We start from the raw sequence: 15,758 nt of genomic DNA, 5'->3' as shown, positions 1-15,758 counted from the left end.
TATTAATAAAAACTAAAATAATGCTTATCTAAAACATAAAATATATTTTAACCCAAGTAAAATAAAGATATTGTACTTCAAGAACAAAGATACTATAAATAACAAAACTCCTCAAAACTCACTCAACACACATCAAAATTAGGTTTTCTTGAGGCCATTACAACAACCACCTAAAACTTAATTTTCCTTATTGAGATTGTGCTTAAGCAGCAACGGACGGCTTTGATGCAGCAGAAAGCTTTGATCTGCGCTTGGCTAAGCTCTCACTCCTGCGTTCTCTCTGTTCCTTGAGCCTCGAAGCAAGAAGCTTTTGGTACTCAGCCGCCTCAGACTTTGCCTTCACAATCCTCCTCTTCTTCTCTGCAATCCTGGCACGCTTCCTCTGCAGCGTAAGGGGAGTAACCAGCCTCTGAATCTTTGGTGCCTTACTGCACTTCTTCCCTGCATAGAAATTATATTAAAAAGGGTAAAAACAGCTTCAAAAAACTAAATTCTAGAACAAGCAAAAACAAGGTTGATAGTTAAACCGACCGGATTTGGTGGTGAAAGTGCGACGATAAGTGTTGACATATTTGCGGACATCGTCTTCCTTGGAGAGATTGAAAAGCTTGCGGATTTTAGAGGCCCTCTTTGGGCCTCTCATCCGAGGCTTCTCAATGTCAGTTAAGCCAGGAAGATCATTTTCACCTTTCTTAACAATCACAAGATTCAGGACAGATAGGTCTGGGCTGACAATACAACCACGAACAGACTTCCTCCGACGCTCTCCATTGCGCCTTCCATATCCTCGGAAGCAAGGGGTTCCTGATTCACATTCAAAAATGTTGTTTGGAGTTGGAAAGAATGAGCTGTGCAGAATATGCGACTAAAGTTTCGTTTGCGACGGTCTATTTATTGTTTTTTAAAGCAGCATTTTAGGTAAAAAATTAAAAAATTTTAACTAAATAAACTACTTTAAGAAGCAAGAAGAAAGCTGTCCCAAAAGAAGTCTAAAAGAAATAGAGCTTTACCTCTGCTAAGCAACAAGCGAACACGTCCAGGAGTCAGCACTCCCTGCTTCATGGGAAATCCCTGCTTATCACATCCTCCCATAATCTTAAAAACGTAGCCCTTGAATTCCTGCCACAATAACAAGGTTGGGAATAAATGGATCCTAATACGCACACCTTAACAACAATATATTTTGAAGCAATTAATCAAAATTTAGAAAATAAAGATGATGTGATAGAACAACAAATATTGCTTGTTATACCTCCCCAAGGGCATCTCCACTTACTTCCTGTGAGATACGCTTGTCATAGAATGCCCGGCTGCATAATGAGTTAAAATTGCATCAGAAATGACAAATTAAAATGTACAAAATTCTCAACAACACAGATCTAATAGGAAAGGTAGACAACCCTACAGTAAAGCCAATATCTTTCTGAATACCTCTTACTCCCGTCTCTCACCACTCTTTCTGAACAAAAAATAAGAACACGAGCAATTCTATCTGAACCCACACTTAACAGCTATCCCAGGTCCCCCCAATTATCATAACACTTAAAGGCTCAAAGCTTTTAGATCAATTAAGCTCAACCAAACAAACCCCCACCAGCTCCATCTTCCCCACCTCCAAAACCAAATCTCCCATTGAAACCAATCAAATGGGAGTGGGAGAGCTGGATCCATCCCTCATTCCTTGGTCAGGTAAGACCCTTACAGTTTGATTCAGAAGTTTTTTTATCTTCTTACTACAACAGAATTACTTACCTCCCGAAACATAAAATTAATATGTAATAAGAATGAATCTCCAGCCCTACCTTTATATCTCTCTTATCTAACATTCACAATCACTCTCTTCCCTTCCCCACCCAAGGTTGGTGTTAGAGATGATTCTCCGTTCATCTCATCTTCCATCTAAATCCCACACTACCTGCCAGCTCCCGCCAAAATACAAAGAGCAATGTAAATTTGGTAAACAAGAATGGTGCATTTTAAATTCGGTGGAATGTTCTCAAATTGAAACAAAACATCATGATCATTATCATGACCATCATCGTATACCTGATCCAAACCTTTTTTTTTTCTCAATTTTCACTTCTGCCTGCCAAGTTCTGCGTGACGTGTTGAATTTATATTTTGCAAAACTTCTATCCACTATGGTCTAGCCATTTTTCATCCCAATCCTTCAACATTATTCTTTTACTATCATTTAGTTTTTTTCAAAAGCTGAAGTCACTCCCCTGGACACCTTCATCATGATGCGAGCCATGGTAGCACCTCAAACACCTACATGAGTGACATCACTAAGGTACACTCCAGGTGAGCTTCCTTGATGCAAGGCGACAAGCATCATATGCTTGTTTCTATGATGCAATTTTTTGTTATTTTTAAAACATGCATACAGCGATAATATGAGAAGAAAGGCTACAAATCAAATTAACAAAAAAAATATGGGTGATTAAGAAAATGAAAGATATAGTGGTGAATATTGGATTAACCTTATAGTGTAGAAGTAGCAACTTAAGCTTTTATTTGATTGTTTAAACTTAAAACAAAACTTGTGGTCCTTGTTGGCATTTTATTTTGGACAATCTATTTGGGTTTTTATCATTTTTGTATACATAATACAAAAAAAAGGGTCTATTGTTAAGAGTGATGGTGAAATAGATGGGGATATCATTAGGAGAATTCAAGTTGGATGGTTGAAGTGGAGGAATGCATCTGGCTTGTTGTGTGATAGAAAAGTCCCCCTCAAACTTAAGGGATAATTCTATAAGGTGGTGGTGAGATATGCAATGCTTGGTGCATAATGTTGGCTATTAAAAAAGAAGCATAATATTAAGTTAAGTGTTGCAGAGATGAGAATGCTAGGGCGGATGAGTGGATTTACTCTTAGAAACAGGATACGAGATGAGCATATAAGTGAAAAGGTTGGAGTGGCTCCAATGGAAGATAAGATTATAGAGAATCGCCTTAGATGGTTTGGTCACATAAAACGGCGGCCTTCCGATGCGCCGGTTATGAAAGTAGATGTAGTAGATTTGGCATATATTAAGAAAGGCAGAGGTAGACCTCAAAAGATTTGGTTAGAAAATATTAGAATGACCTTTCTTCATTATATTTAAATGAGAATTTGATGTTTAGCATGACATAATGGAGAAAAATAATTCATGTAGCCAACTCCACGTTGTGAGATAAAGGCTTGAAGTTGTTGTATTATATTATGATGATTATCATAACATACTCTCCAAAGGTAAATCTTCATAATTAAAATAAGTGAATTCTTTTGGCACCTCACTTCACTTAGATGAGACACTAAGCCTCCTAGCTCCTCACGCATTAACCAATCACATCGCCTTGAGGATTTCTCTCATTTTTAAAAAGACTACTCGTCTTATGAGTTAATATTTCATCTTTTGTTATAAATGTCATCCAACCAACTTTATTTTTTACAATCTTATCTTCAATAGATGTTACTTTATTTACCTACTACATTTTACTATTCTATTATGATGTTTATCATATTATACTCTCCAAAAGTAATTCCTCATAATTAAAACATGTGAATTTTTTTAGCACCTCTGTTCACTTAAGAGCCTAAACTGCCTAGCTCATCAAGCATTAAGCAAGTGTGCCGCCAAGGCTCCTCTCATCTTTAACACATGTTATTAGTTGAGTTTCTACCTTTTGTTGTAAATGTTCAACTAAGCAACTTTCTTTTTCATTGCCTCATCTTCAACCTATGTTTCTTCAATTGTCTGTCAAATATAACAAGTTCTCAATCAATGAATTCCCATTTTACAACACATTCATCTTAGCACTCTCATATTTTTTAGGCTCAATTTTGATATCAATAGTAACAGAATAGTTTATTTACAACCCAATACCTTGATTCGTACAACATAGTCAACCTCACAATAATTTTGCAAAATTTACCTTTTAAATATCCATGATATTTTCTTATCACAAACTCTTTTCAGGTAATTCTTTATTTTAACCACAAAGTCTAAACTCTAGCATTCATATAGTCGCAATTATCCTTATTCTTTTATAGTATAAAATATAAATTCAACATACCTTATCACACCAAGATGTCACTTTATCTACTAGTATATTAATAGAGAATAATTAATGTCACACCCACTAAAATTGGATATTGTTTACTCAATCTTTGATCAACTGATATTTATCTTCTAAAATTTCCTCAATTTGCTTTTAACTTTCACTTATTTTAACAGAATTTTATCTCATTAGAAAAATATTACAATCAAAATTCATACACCATGATAACTCCTAATATAAAAAACGTCATCTTAATCTATGATGTCATATTATTATGATTGGGAACAAGAGCTCTTGGTCACTCCACAACAACAACAATTTGGTAAATTAAAAAAAAAAAAAAAAAAAATTTGGAAAATAAAAAAAAAAAAAAAAAAAAAAACAGCAATTGGTTAAAAGCTTCATCATACATATATCAAATAACTTCAGCATAAACTTAAGCAACAACTTTTTTCCTCATTATCCGTCAAATCAATGCTTTTGACAGTTTATTATATGCCTTCTTGAGATCAACACAAACCATATGACAAATCTTATCTTTACTCTTTATACATTACTATTATTTTTCTTAGCACAAAAAATACCTAACATTTGATTTTTTATATCAACATTTCTCCCCATTCTCATTCACAAAACTTTATTGTACATACTATTGAATCCATTATAATCACCACAATTCAAAACACCTCCTTTGATCTTGAATATTGATATCAAAATGTTTCACATCCAATCCTTTGAAAACTCTTAGCCTTCAAAATTGTAGCAAAATATTTGCTAATCAAATTATTCCAATACCGTCCATAACTCTCCAATCTAAATAAGTTTCTCATCTAGACCTAAAACTTTGCCTTTCTGCATCTTCTTTACAGCTAACCCCACTTAATTGATCAATCTATATTAGACCTCATTAGTATATGTATTATGCACTTGCAGATGTTATCTAGGATAAGAAAACTGACAATTATTGAGCATAATAGTCGAGTCATACTAGTCTCAAACTAGTTATGCAGCCAAACTAAAACAAACAACAAGCGCTCTATAAGGCGGGCAATAAGAAAAGAGTAAAAAGTGATTCATAAAACAAATATGACAGTTTCTGAAGGACTTATGATATCAATGGCAAACCTTCAGTAGCAGCACTCAACCTTCAGTAGCAGCACTCAATTTCAAAGCTTAAACTATCACACCTAGCATAAGAAATACTCCAAGGTTTAGAAGTCCATCAAGGAGGCAAATATAAGTTTCTGACTTGCTTCATGTGCGCATTCTAACCTGATGATTGCGAAAGATCCGGCCAGGCAAACTCTGCCTACAAGACATTTTATCCTAGGTTTTTATATGTTGTACAAGTAATAGTAACAACGAGACCCTGGAATTTAGTCTTTGCTGAGCAAAACAGCCTATAGATGAACCCAACACTTCTATTCTACAGAGTAAATAAAACAACAACTTCATTTCTGATTCAAACAAATATACTGAAACAGAAAAACAGCACTCCAGCAAAATGTTAAATAAAGTGGCGAAAAATCGATTTCTAGAACGACATAACAAAAGGATAACAAAATTCAGGTCAGCTTAAGGTAAGTAAAAAAAATGTAAATCTAGCGATGGATGAAGGAAAAAAAAAAACACCAACAGTTCAACACATCTCCAAGACCAAATAATCGAATTTCCAAGGAGGTCTTACAGTTTTTGATCGTCATCGATTTCGAGTTTCTTTTGACACCCAGTGGTCGGATTTGCAATATTGAACTGCAATCAATAACGTGAAAAATAGTCATAAACAGCACAAGATATACAGAACAACGAAAGAACAAAAGAAATCGAATCATTCTTTTTGCTAAATGAGAATTTCATGATACCTTCATCTTGTATCGAAATTCCCAAGCTGAAGCCGCTGCTTCTAAGGTTTTCTTCTGCGATGTCTAGGGTTTTCAGAGGAGAACAATGAATAATATATGAAGAAAGTAGAGTCGTCGGATAAGTTGGAACCAGAACCGTCTGATGGCGTATAAGATGTTGGTAGGACCTACTAGGACGTTATATTACTCTATTTACACTGGGCTTTAAATGGGCCGAATAGCAACAGAGCCTGTGTAATAGGCCTAATTTGTTTTCTTAACAAAATAGAAAAAAAGGCTAATTAGAATAATAGAGCAATAACAAAATAAATGGGCTAATAAAGAGAAGAGTTTTATGATTATTTTACTCTGTGAATAATAAAAAAATTTATATGAAGTCCTAAAAATACCTTTCAACCCCATATTTATAGGATTATGAAGGCTGCATGATAAACTATATTTTATGATTCTTAAGGAAGTGGTGGTCTTCCATTGTGCCCGTTGCTTGCTTGTTGAATATCTTGTTGTAGTTGGATATAGCAAATATCTATCTTTTATTAGTATAGTAGTCTTTTTATGAGTAGGCTATTATATCATTGATATACTAATTTTCTTAATTTGTCATAATGAGTGATTCATGACTTCTAAAGAAATGTGCATTTGTAATGTTATGATTTATCTTTCCAAGATCCTTGTTATGAAATCTATCTAGAGTAGGCTTTCTTCATCATTACTTTAATCCTAGCATATGAATATGAACTTTCTAAAAGACTTATCGGGCTATTGCCTTATCGTGGAGAGATTCTACAAGTTCTTAAATGACTATTATAAAAAGAAACTACAAATATGGAATAATAAAATAATATATAATTTGATTACTACTGACATATAGACAAGAACTTTGTGGCTATATGTAGACAATCATCTATAATGTGGCCCTGAGACACCTCTAATGAGTGCCAGCTTTAGCGAGTTTCTTTGATGAAAAACCTCTCAGGTTGAGGTGTTGGCTAAGCAGACGTAATAGTTATTATTGTGTTGGAATAGATGAGCATTTCCTGCTAATGGTGCTGCTTGCTAGTGGTCTTTTGGTAGAGGTGATTGCCCTCACGAGGGAGAGTTCTTCTAAGATCCACCTGTATTAAGGCAAGTGACTTATTAGGACAAACTCTTTCTGTGGTGATTGGACCCTCAGCACAGAGATTGGTTAGGGTCAGTTAATCTAATATCCAATCCTTTAGTAAGTTTCTTAAATATTACAATTCGTTTATATGTTGTCTGCTCATACAAGGTTGCGACTCATCAAGATGTTGAGCATATGAACAATGATGTACAATACTAACTCAAAATTTGATCAATACATCCCGACATAAAAATTTTCCAATATTTTGCACTTTATGAAGAGTAAAAAAAGTTATTGTATTTGAAAAAAAAAAATGATTGCAGATTTTGTTAAAATTAAAGTCATGAAAAAATTAGTAGCTCAATAATAAAATGAGCATTATTTTTATCAGAATTTAAATTTTGGACTTTTATTTTAGAGTACAAATACAAACAATATCATTCAACGTAGTACCATAAGAGTTTGTCACTTGTTAGCAAGGCAAAATATTCAAATATATTAAAATCTTTTCATTTACAACACTTAAATCATTTGATGTATAATGTATCCAATATTCATCAAATGATAAAATTTTTTAAGTAATAATTTTCATGTCCATTTATATTGATTTTATTTTATTTGAAATATATTATCAAAATAATTGAATTTTTTATGCTAAATGCAATTTAGTGATTTTATTTTTTTAATAAAATAAACAATAATTTTTTAAAAAAATATTCAAATGATTAGTTAAACTTTTTTTTTAGAATATACCCCATATTGAATGTGAATATAATTTTGAACCTCAAAATAATTACAATGTGTTTATCAAAATAAATCAAAATTTACATTTCCTAATTTTTTTGTGACTCCATTAATATGTCTGTATTTAGTTGACATGATCGATAAATTATCAAAAAAATTTATCCGATCAAATGTGATTCTTGGAACAAGTATTTGAATTAGAAATTTCTAGAATCTACTTTGAGAACTTGCGAACTTCGATTTCAACAAATGTAAATTGAAAAAGTATCAAATGATTAAAAATATCATTCTAATTTGTATCACAAAGTGTTTGAGTAGCTTTCAAACACTCAAAAACTCTAGAAGTAAGCCTTCATCCCATCAAATAGGACCCAAGGGAAGAGAGTTTTTGGATTTAGGGCCTATTTGCTTTGCTGAAAAATGGAACACAAAATAAAATAAAATAGTGTGTAAAAGAAATGTAAGAAAATAAATATAGGTGTTTATTTTTTATGTTCAATTTGAATTAAAATAAAAACAATGCAAAGCTTAATGATTATGGTGGTTGATAGTGATTGGAGGGTGACGACGACGGTAATGGCTGGCTGGTAGAGGGTTGGGTGGCACCAACATTGGGTGGCAAAGGCGATGGTTGAGAATGACAATGATGGCAGAGGCAACGATTGAGAACAACGATGACATCAAATGCGATATTAGGCAAAAAATTTCTCTTGCGATGCATTTGAAGTTGGCTCAAAATTGTGCAAATTCTAAATAAATTAAAAATTAAATGATGTATTCCAAATACTTAAATTTTTGACTTTGCATTAATTTTGCTTCAACCCAAACACAAATATTTTCAAAACTCATGTATCTAAAATATTTTGCACCCCTTTTTCTTCAAGTAAAATAAACCCATAAATAATCTTAGATCTATGCCCATTAACCAATGTTGAAGACTCCCTTAAATGATAACCACCAACTAACAATAACAAATGCTAACGTGTCTGACGTGATTCAATCATGAATATTTGTTTGTCATCCTTCAATAATCGACGCCTACATTTGTAGTCATACAATCATCATCGTCCTATCGTCGCTTCACATAGAAAAGTTTCAAAATAAAAATAAAAAGTACATGAGACTTATTCTTATTAAAATTTTATTCTTAATGAATTTTAAAATCTTTAAATTTATTTGAAAATAAACACAAAAAATTAATCAACTTTTAAATTACAACAACCTCCAAAAAAATCCAACTTAGTATGTCCTCCTCATATTTAATTATAATATTATCATCCATTTTTATTATAATTATGTATGTAAAAGGATAAAATTAGTGTGCATCTACAAGATCATCAAGCCAACAATACTTTAATAATCATATATGTACTCACATATCAGCGACTTAAAAGGAGATTATTCACATCCAGTGGGCCCCACAAAGGAACTCATCCAAAATAATATTAGTCTCCACTCGCCTGAGCTTATGCAGGAAGGTCGCTCTTTTGGAGGGGTTATGCAGGATATCTTCAACCAAGTAAGTTACCATTCACCCCGTGAAAAGGGTTAGCCATCACATTAACCACCCTTGCGCTAGGGCAAATTTATTTATATTCCAAGATCCAATCTCAACTACAAGAAAGCGACTGCCCAGAGAGCCCTCAGCTCAACTCACCATAATCAACCGACCATTAAGTTCATCTTTTCCACCACATTAGTTCACTCACCTACTCCTTAGGCTATCCAAGGCTAATCACAGATCACTAGATGCTCTCAAATATCATTCAACCATCAAACACCACTTGATCATAGATTCACCCCTCCTACTATGCACTACTAAACTCGCTTAATATATACTAGACATTATTGAGCTCACCCAAATACATATCACCAGAGCTCTACAGCCCCCGCTCTCCCTTAGCCAAGTACAAGGCGACAAGTGTCTTAGATAATCTATATAGCATCGTACTTCTTATTTTTTTTATAGGTGTGACCTTTCTTAATTATAACCCTTAGAACCATATAAATAAAAAGTGTAGAAAACTCTTTGCACCTTTCTAAACTGTAATTTATCAATCACTAATCTAGTGATTGATCTTGGATTAATTGAGCTTTTGAGCACTTCCATTCCAACTCTTCTTTAGCATAATCTTCTCTCTCCATTTTCACATAAGTTCAAAGTCACTTACTCATGAAATTGGCATGCCAGTAAACTCGGGTGTCATCCATAAACAATTTTGAATCCAACATTTTTTTTTTGCCATCTTATTTTTCCACCCAAAAATAATGAAATTATTCTGTGGATATAGATGCCATCAGGAGGCGAATCAGAACGTGCCTCGTCGCCCATTTATTATGTACCGAGTGACATGACGTGTTCTAATTCGCCTCTAAACAGTCTAACGTCCGCACAAAATAATTTCTCGGTGAGACACCGAAGAAAATCAATTAAAACAACTAAGCAAACATAAGTAATCATGTAGATTATCTAGTTCTAGATTATGAAATCTATAATTCCATTGTTCAATGAATAACGCGTACAAAGGTCAAATTTCGATATTATTAAAATAAGTATAGGTACCACAGCCACTTGCAATTTAATAAATCTTAGGCTTCGTTTGGGATGGCTTTCTTCTTGCTTCTTAAAGCGACTTTTTAGTTAAAAAGTTAAAATTTTTATACTAGAAAACCGCTTTAAGAAGCAGGGAGAAAGCCGTCCCAAACAAAACCTTAATTAAAGGCCAGATCCACTTATTTTCTTGCACAGACATATCATTATGGTACACTTTTAGGTTCGGACATTTGACTCAAATTTATCCATTAAATTTACTTTGACAACATATAATAAAAATTATACTAATCTTAAAATAATTTAATAATTAATTTAAGTTTAAACGTACAAATAGAAAATTTTCCCCATCATCAATACCCTTTACAGCAATGCTCAAGCCGTAATTCTCTTACAAGGGAAAAAAATTCACATGATGATTGATTAATAATTAAAAATCGATCCGATTGAACACGTGATTCATATGTAAAAAAAATAAAAAATAAAAGTTAAATTTAAAATCATCTAAACCAGATTTCTTCAAATTTATAATCAAGCAAAAAATATTAACAAGATAAATCAATTGACATCAACAATGATTTGATTTAACTCAAAATAATAAAGTATCTTAAATATAATTTTGTTGCGTACAGGAGTATTTGCGGGGGTAGATAAATATAAAGTTTATCGTCTTAGCGTTGTACGAAAATCCGGCACGCAATCAAATAAGAGAGAGGGTCTAGCATTTATGAGACACCAAGATTTTTACGTGGAAAACCCCTAAAAAGGGGGGAAAATCACGGGGCCTAGCCCAGTTTGAATGAATCCACTAGTATTGCAGTCGATTACAAATGAGGCCCTTCCTTGGGAGAAGGCCTTAGCTTGATGTACATTTTATAGAGTACATTACATGATATGAATACAAAGGATCACTATTGACATGTTCGTTTGGTCGGGAGGACCGTAGTTGGTGGGCGACGGAGGTCGGAAGGCTTGTAGTCGGTGGGCGACGTAAGTCAGGAGGATCCTTTGTGACATAAATGATAGACCCTCTCTCTTATTTGATTGCGTGCCGATAAGAGAGTAATGCAACACCACCACCACCACCATCGCTACTATCATGGGATTGTCATCGCCCAACCTCCATCATTAGGTCGCCTATGCCTGAACGTCACCGTCAAACCACCGACGTACAAACACTACAGCCCAACAATGGTCATCCAACCACTGACATCTGACTACTATTCTTCAACCACATTCGTTTGAATATAATAACTCGAACACCTTCGCTTGAATATAATACTCCGACCACCTTTGACCTACTACAACTTTTTTGACTACAATTGCCCAAATAAGATTCTATGATCACCATTATCCAAATACAATCTTCCAACCGCCACCACCCAATTACAATTTGACCATCACCACCCATCTACAATCATCATTTGAATACAATCTCCTAATTATTGCCACTCGACCACACTGATACTCACTTACTTTATCATGTGTTAAGATCGATAGTGTACACAATGCCATCAACACTAATGATGACTCCTAACATCACCATCAAGATTTACGTTAGGCTTCTTGGTTTCTAATCTACCCTTCACAAAAGAGAATTACTAAACAAATAACAAACAATCACTTAAAGATAACACTCACGCCAAAAAGGTTCCTTCAACTTCGACGACAAAATTCATTCTATATAGTTTTTTCTCTTTTATATTGTACTCAAACCTTTCCCAATCATAGAGAATAACATAGTTTTTAACAAACAAAAAAAACATTAATGAAACCATTTTAACTAGGTTTAAGCTCATTATTTTCTATTTTTCGAATTTTCATGTAAAAATTCTGATCCTCTTTTATTTGTGTATAACGGATCTTGAACAATACTTAGACATTAAACTCTCTACACCAACAACAACAATACAAAGCCTTTATCCCACTGTGGTCCCACTGTGTGGGATAGGCTACATGAATCATTTTTCTCTAATGTGTCTTGTTAAGAGTCAAATTCTCATTTAAAGCTGATAATGAAAGATCATTTCTAATATTTTATAACAAAATCTTTTTAGGTCTACCTCTACCTTTCTTAACATAAGCCAAATCTAATACATCTACTCTCCTAATCGGGTCATCACGAGGCCAACGTTTTATGTGACCAAATCATCTAAGGCAACTCGCTAATCTTATCTGCCATTGGAACTACTCTAACATTTCACGTATATGCTCATTTCGTGTTCCATCTCTAAGAGTAAAACCACTCATCCACCTGAACATCCTCATCTCTGCAACACTTTACTTAATTGTATGCTTCTCTTTTAATGGCCAACATTATGCACCATAAAGCATTGCATGTCTCACCACCATCTTATAGAATTTTTCCCTTAAGTTTGAAGGGTATATTTCTATCACAATATAGAGTCCAACCTTTCACGTATATGCTCATTTTGTGTTCTATCTCTAAGAGTAAAAGCACTCATCCACCTGAGCATCCTCATCTCTGCAACATTTAACTTAGTTGTATGCTTCTCTTTTAATGGCCAACATTATGCGCCATAAAGCATTGCAGGTCTCACCACATCTTATAGAATTTTCTCTTAAGTTTGAGGGGTACTTTTTCTATCACAATATAGGCTCGATGCATTCATCCACTTCAACCATCAAACTTGAATTGTACTAATAATATCTTTATTTATTTCACCATCACTCTGGACAATAGATTTGAGATATCTAAAAAGTATACACATATTAATGACTAGATCGTCTGAAGTCACAATCCCCCACTATATCCATTACTACTAAAATTACACTCAATGTATTCGGTTTTAGATCTATTACAACGAAACCTTTAAACTCTAAGGTTGACCTTCATAATTCAAGTTTACCTTCAACTCCCTCTCTAGTCTTATCAACAAGAAGAATATCATCCGCAAACAGCATGCACCAGAGTACCTCTCGCAGATGTAGTGAGAACATCCATGACTAAAGCAAAAAGATATGGGCTTAAGGCTGATCCTTGATCTAATCCAACAGAAATAGAAAAATACTTGGTCAAGCCGCTTTGTGTTTGAACACAAGTAACAACCCCTGCATACAAATTATTAGTCACTTGAATATAAAATCTATTAACCCTTTTTTTTCTAGAACTCTCCATAGAACTCTCGTAACTTTATCATCTGCTTTCTCTAAATCAATAAATATCATATGAAGATTCTCTTTATTCTCTCTATACTTCTCCATCAAACCTCTCAAAAAACGACTTAAGACATTAAACTCTCTATTACGATAAAATTTCTTGATACACAACAATAATATAATTTATCACCAGCAATGTTCTCATTAGAGGATGGTTAAAGAACAAGCTAAAAAATCGTCCATAATAGACAACTAGCACAAGAAAATTCCTCAGAGAACAAGCTACAAGCCTACAATAAATATCTGTCTACTCTCATATCAATAAAATTTTGGGAAGTCCCATCAAGACTGATAACTTGTGGAAGAAAAGCTAGCAGCAACAATAGAGAAAGAGAACTCATTGATTCAAACATTATCCATTAATTTGCAATAAAACTATTCCTAATGCAAAACACTCAGCTTATAGACTGAAAACTTACATTTCAAGAGTGTAAACATGAATCTGGCAGAACAATTGCCGCATTAATCCTTCTCTTATAAAGCAGAGTATGTCTTAATAGTTTTCTAAAAAAGTTTAAGAATCTTGAAGTTCCATAGATGTAGACTGGGCTCTACTATTCAATCAAAATTAGAAAGGTCCGAATGCACACAAGTAGTGGGCAACTTGTCTGTATTCGCAATATAACAGAATAGCACTTCTCAGATAAGACTAGATAATACAATGCCATCACATATTTGTGAAGCATAGACGCAAGGGACTGGATAGTACAGCAACATGACAAACAATATGTTAGGATCTTGGATGAGGAAGAAGCACTTCCTTCATGAGCTTCTTGGGATAGGAGGGAGAGAGGGAAAGGGAAAGGGAAAGGGAGAGCAACAAACTAAATTTTCATTGCTTAACCATGTTCCCTACTACAGCTTATAGCCTCTATTTATAGACTCAAAATACTACACTAATGGCAACACAAGCCATTCAAGAAACTAAAGAAATACAATTATAAATCTAGGACCAATATCCAACAATCTCCACATTGATCATAGAGTTACACAATAAAAAAGAATAACTGCTGTTTACAAAGAACAATCCCGCCGGTCTTCCCCGCCAATTGCGTCCATCGAACGATAAACAACTCCTTAAGAGTTGCACCACCAATTCGACAGATCTGCTTTTGTCGCACTGCGTCCCATGCATCCAATACCACGCACTATGTGCGTCTTGCTTTCGTGCCCTGTGCATCCACCTGCACCCCGCGCCTCATGCCTGCACGCTGCACTCCAAGCCGTGCGCCCGCGCTTTGCACTCATGTGGTCTGACTCCAACCACACCTTGCGCATATCCACCAGCGTACTGAGTCATGCGCAATGCCCGCGCCCTGCTCGTCTTAATCCCACGCCGTGCAAATTCAACTGTGCCTTGTGCGGCCTATGTGCTCCCATGTGATCTCCTCACACACCGCACGTCAGCGCTCGTCCGCGATTCCACTCCCAGCACTGCTCCTCAAGAACAGGTCGACTCCACCTCAAAAAATATTGATTGATCAATCTTTAATCAAGAAATGAAAAGATCCCGCTTCTAACCAGTTTTGACAAGCACCACTCGAGAGCCCGTCGATCTGCTCACAATTTCTGGTCGTCCTGCCTCTAATTCTTTATGCAAAATTGCAAATGAACCCCCACTTGACTTACGACCCAACAAACCACGCCCTATTCATATTCCTCCTGAAGACACCGAAGAGCCATAACTCCCTCCTTTCCTAGAAATTCTGGATGTACCCATATCATAATTGCCACAGTTTCCCGAGCTTCCTACCTTCCCTAAATAAGGCCGAGTCTTCCAGCCAACGCAAGCAGAACAAGTGGGGAGTTCATTTGCACGAAGAATTGGAGGCAAGACGAGCGGAAATTGCGAGCAGATCGACGGGCTCGTGAGTGGTGGTTGCCGGAACCGGTTAGAAGCAGGATCTTTTTTTTTTTTTATTAAAGACCAGCTAAGATTTTTTGAGGTGGAGTCGGCCTTTTCTTAAGGAACAACATCGGGAATGGAAGCGCTGGAGTGCGGTGTGCGAGGAGATCACACGGGAGCATGTAGGCTGCGTAGGGCGCGGGTGAATGCTCATGACGTGGGATTGAGACAAGCAGAGTGCAGGCATTGTGCAGGGCTCGGTGCGCGGGTGGATATGCGCAGGGTGTGGTTGGAGTTAGACGACATGAGTGCAAAGCGCGGGCACAGGGATTGAGGCGCTGGGCGGGGGCACGAGCCGCGGGGTGCGGGTGGACGCACAGGGTACGAAAGCATAGGTAGAGCACAAAATTAAAATCAAAACAATTC

General features: G+C 35.3%; 1 protein-coding gene across 1 annotated transcript; it reads right to left on the bottom strand.

Annotated features, from left to right (window-relative positions):
• Positions 1–21: 21 nt before the first annotated feature.
• LOC110096428 (40S ribosomal protein S6-like) lies at positions 22–6,047 on the bottom strand. The gene is made up of 6 exons (XM_020822379.2): positions 5,910–6,047; positions 5,735–5,799; positions 1,253–1,310; positions 1,011–1,119; positions 532–804; positions 22–441 (listed from the first exon to the last, which is right to left on the bottom strand). The coding sequence occupies exons 1-6, from the start codon at positions 5,913–5,915 to the stop codon at positions 203–205; spliced, it is 750 nt and encodes a 249-aa protein (XP_020678038.1). The 5' UTR covers positions 5,916–6,047; the 3' UTR covers positions 22–202.
• Between the last annotated feature and the right edge of the window lie 9,711 nt (positions 6,048–15,758).

The sequence above is a fragment of the Dendrobium catenatum genome, unplaced genomic scaffold (assembly GCF_001605985.2).
Source record: "Dendrobium catenatum unplaced genomic scaffold, ASM160598v2 fragScaff_scaffold_817, whole genome shotgun sequence".
In the NCBI taxonomy this organism is placed as follows: domain Eukaryota; kingdom Viridiplantae; phylum Streptophyta; class Magnoliopsida; order Asparagales; family Orchidaceae; genus Dendrobium; species Dendrobium catenatum.
Note: the sequence above shows the minus strand (reverse complement) of the source record. Positions and strands in the feature narration are given on the sequence as shown.

What these genes read in the sequence shown, in the direction of transcription:
- LOC110096428 (XM_020822379.2), bottom strand. An exon ending in TCGCTTGTTGCTTAGCAGAG is followed by an intron (nt 805 to 1,010) that starts GTAAAGCTCTAT and finishes AATGTGAATCAG; the next exon opens with GAACCCCTTGCTTCCGAGGA. An exon ending in CACTTTCACCACCAAATCCG is followed by an intron (nt 442 to 531) that starts GTCGGTTTAACT and finishes ATTTCTATGCAG; the next exon opens with GGAAGAAGTGCAGTAAGGCA.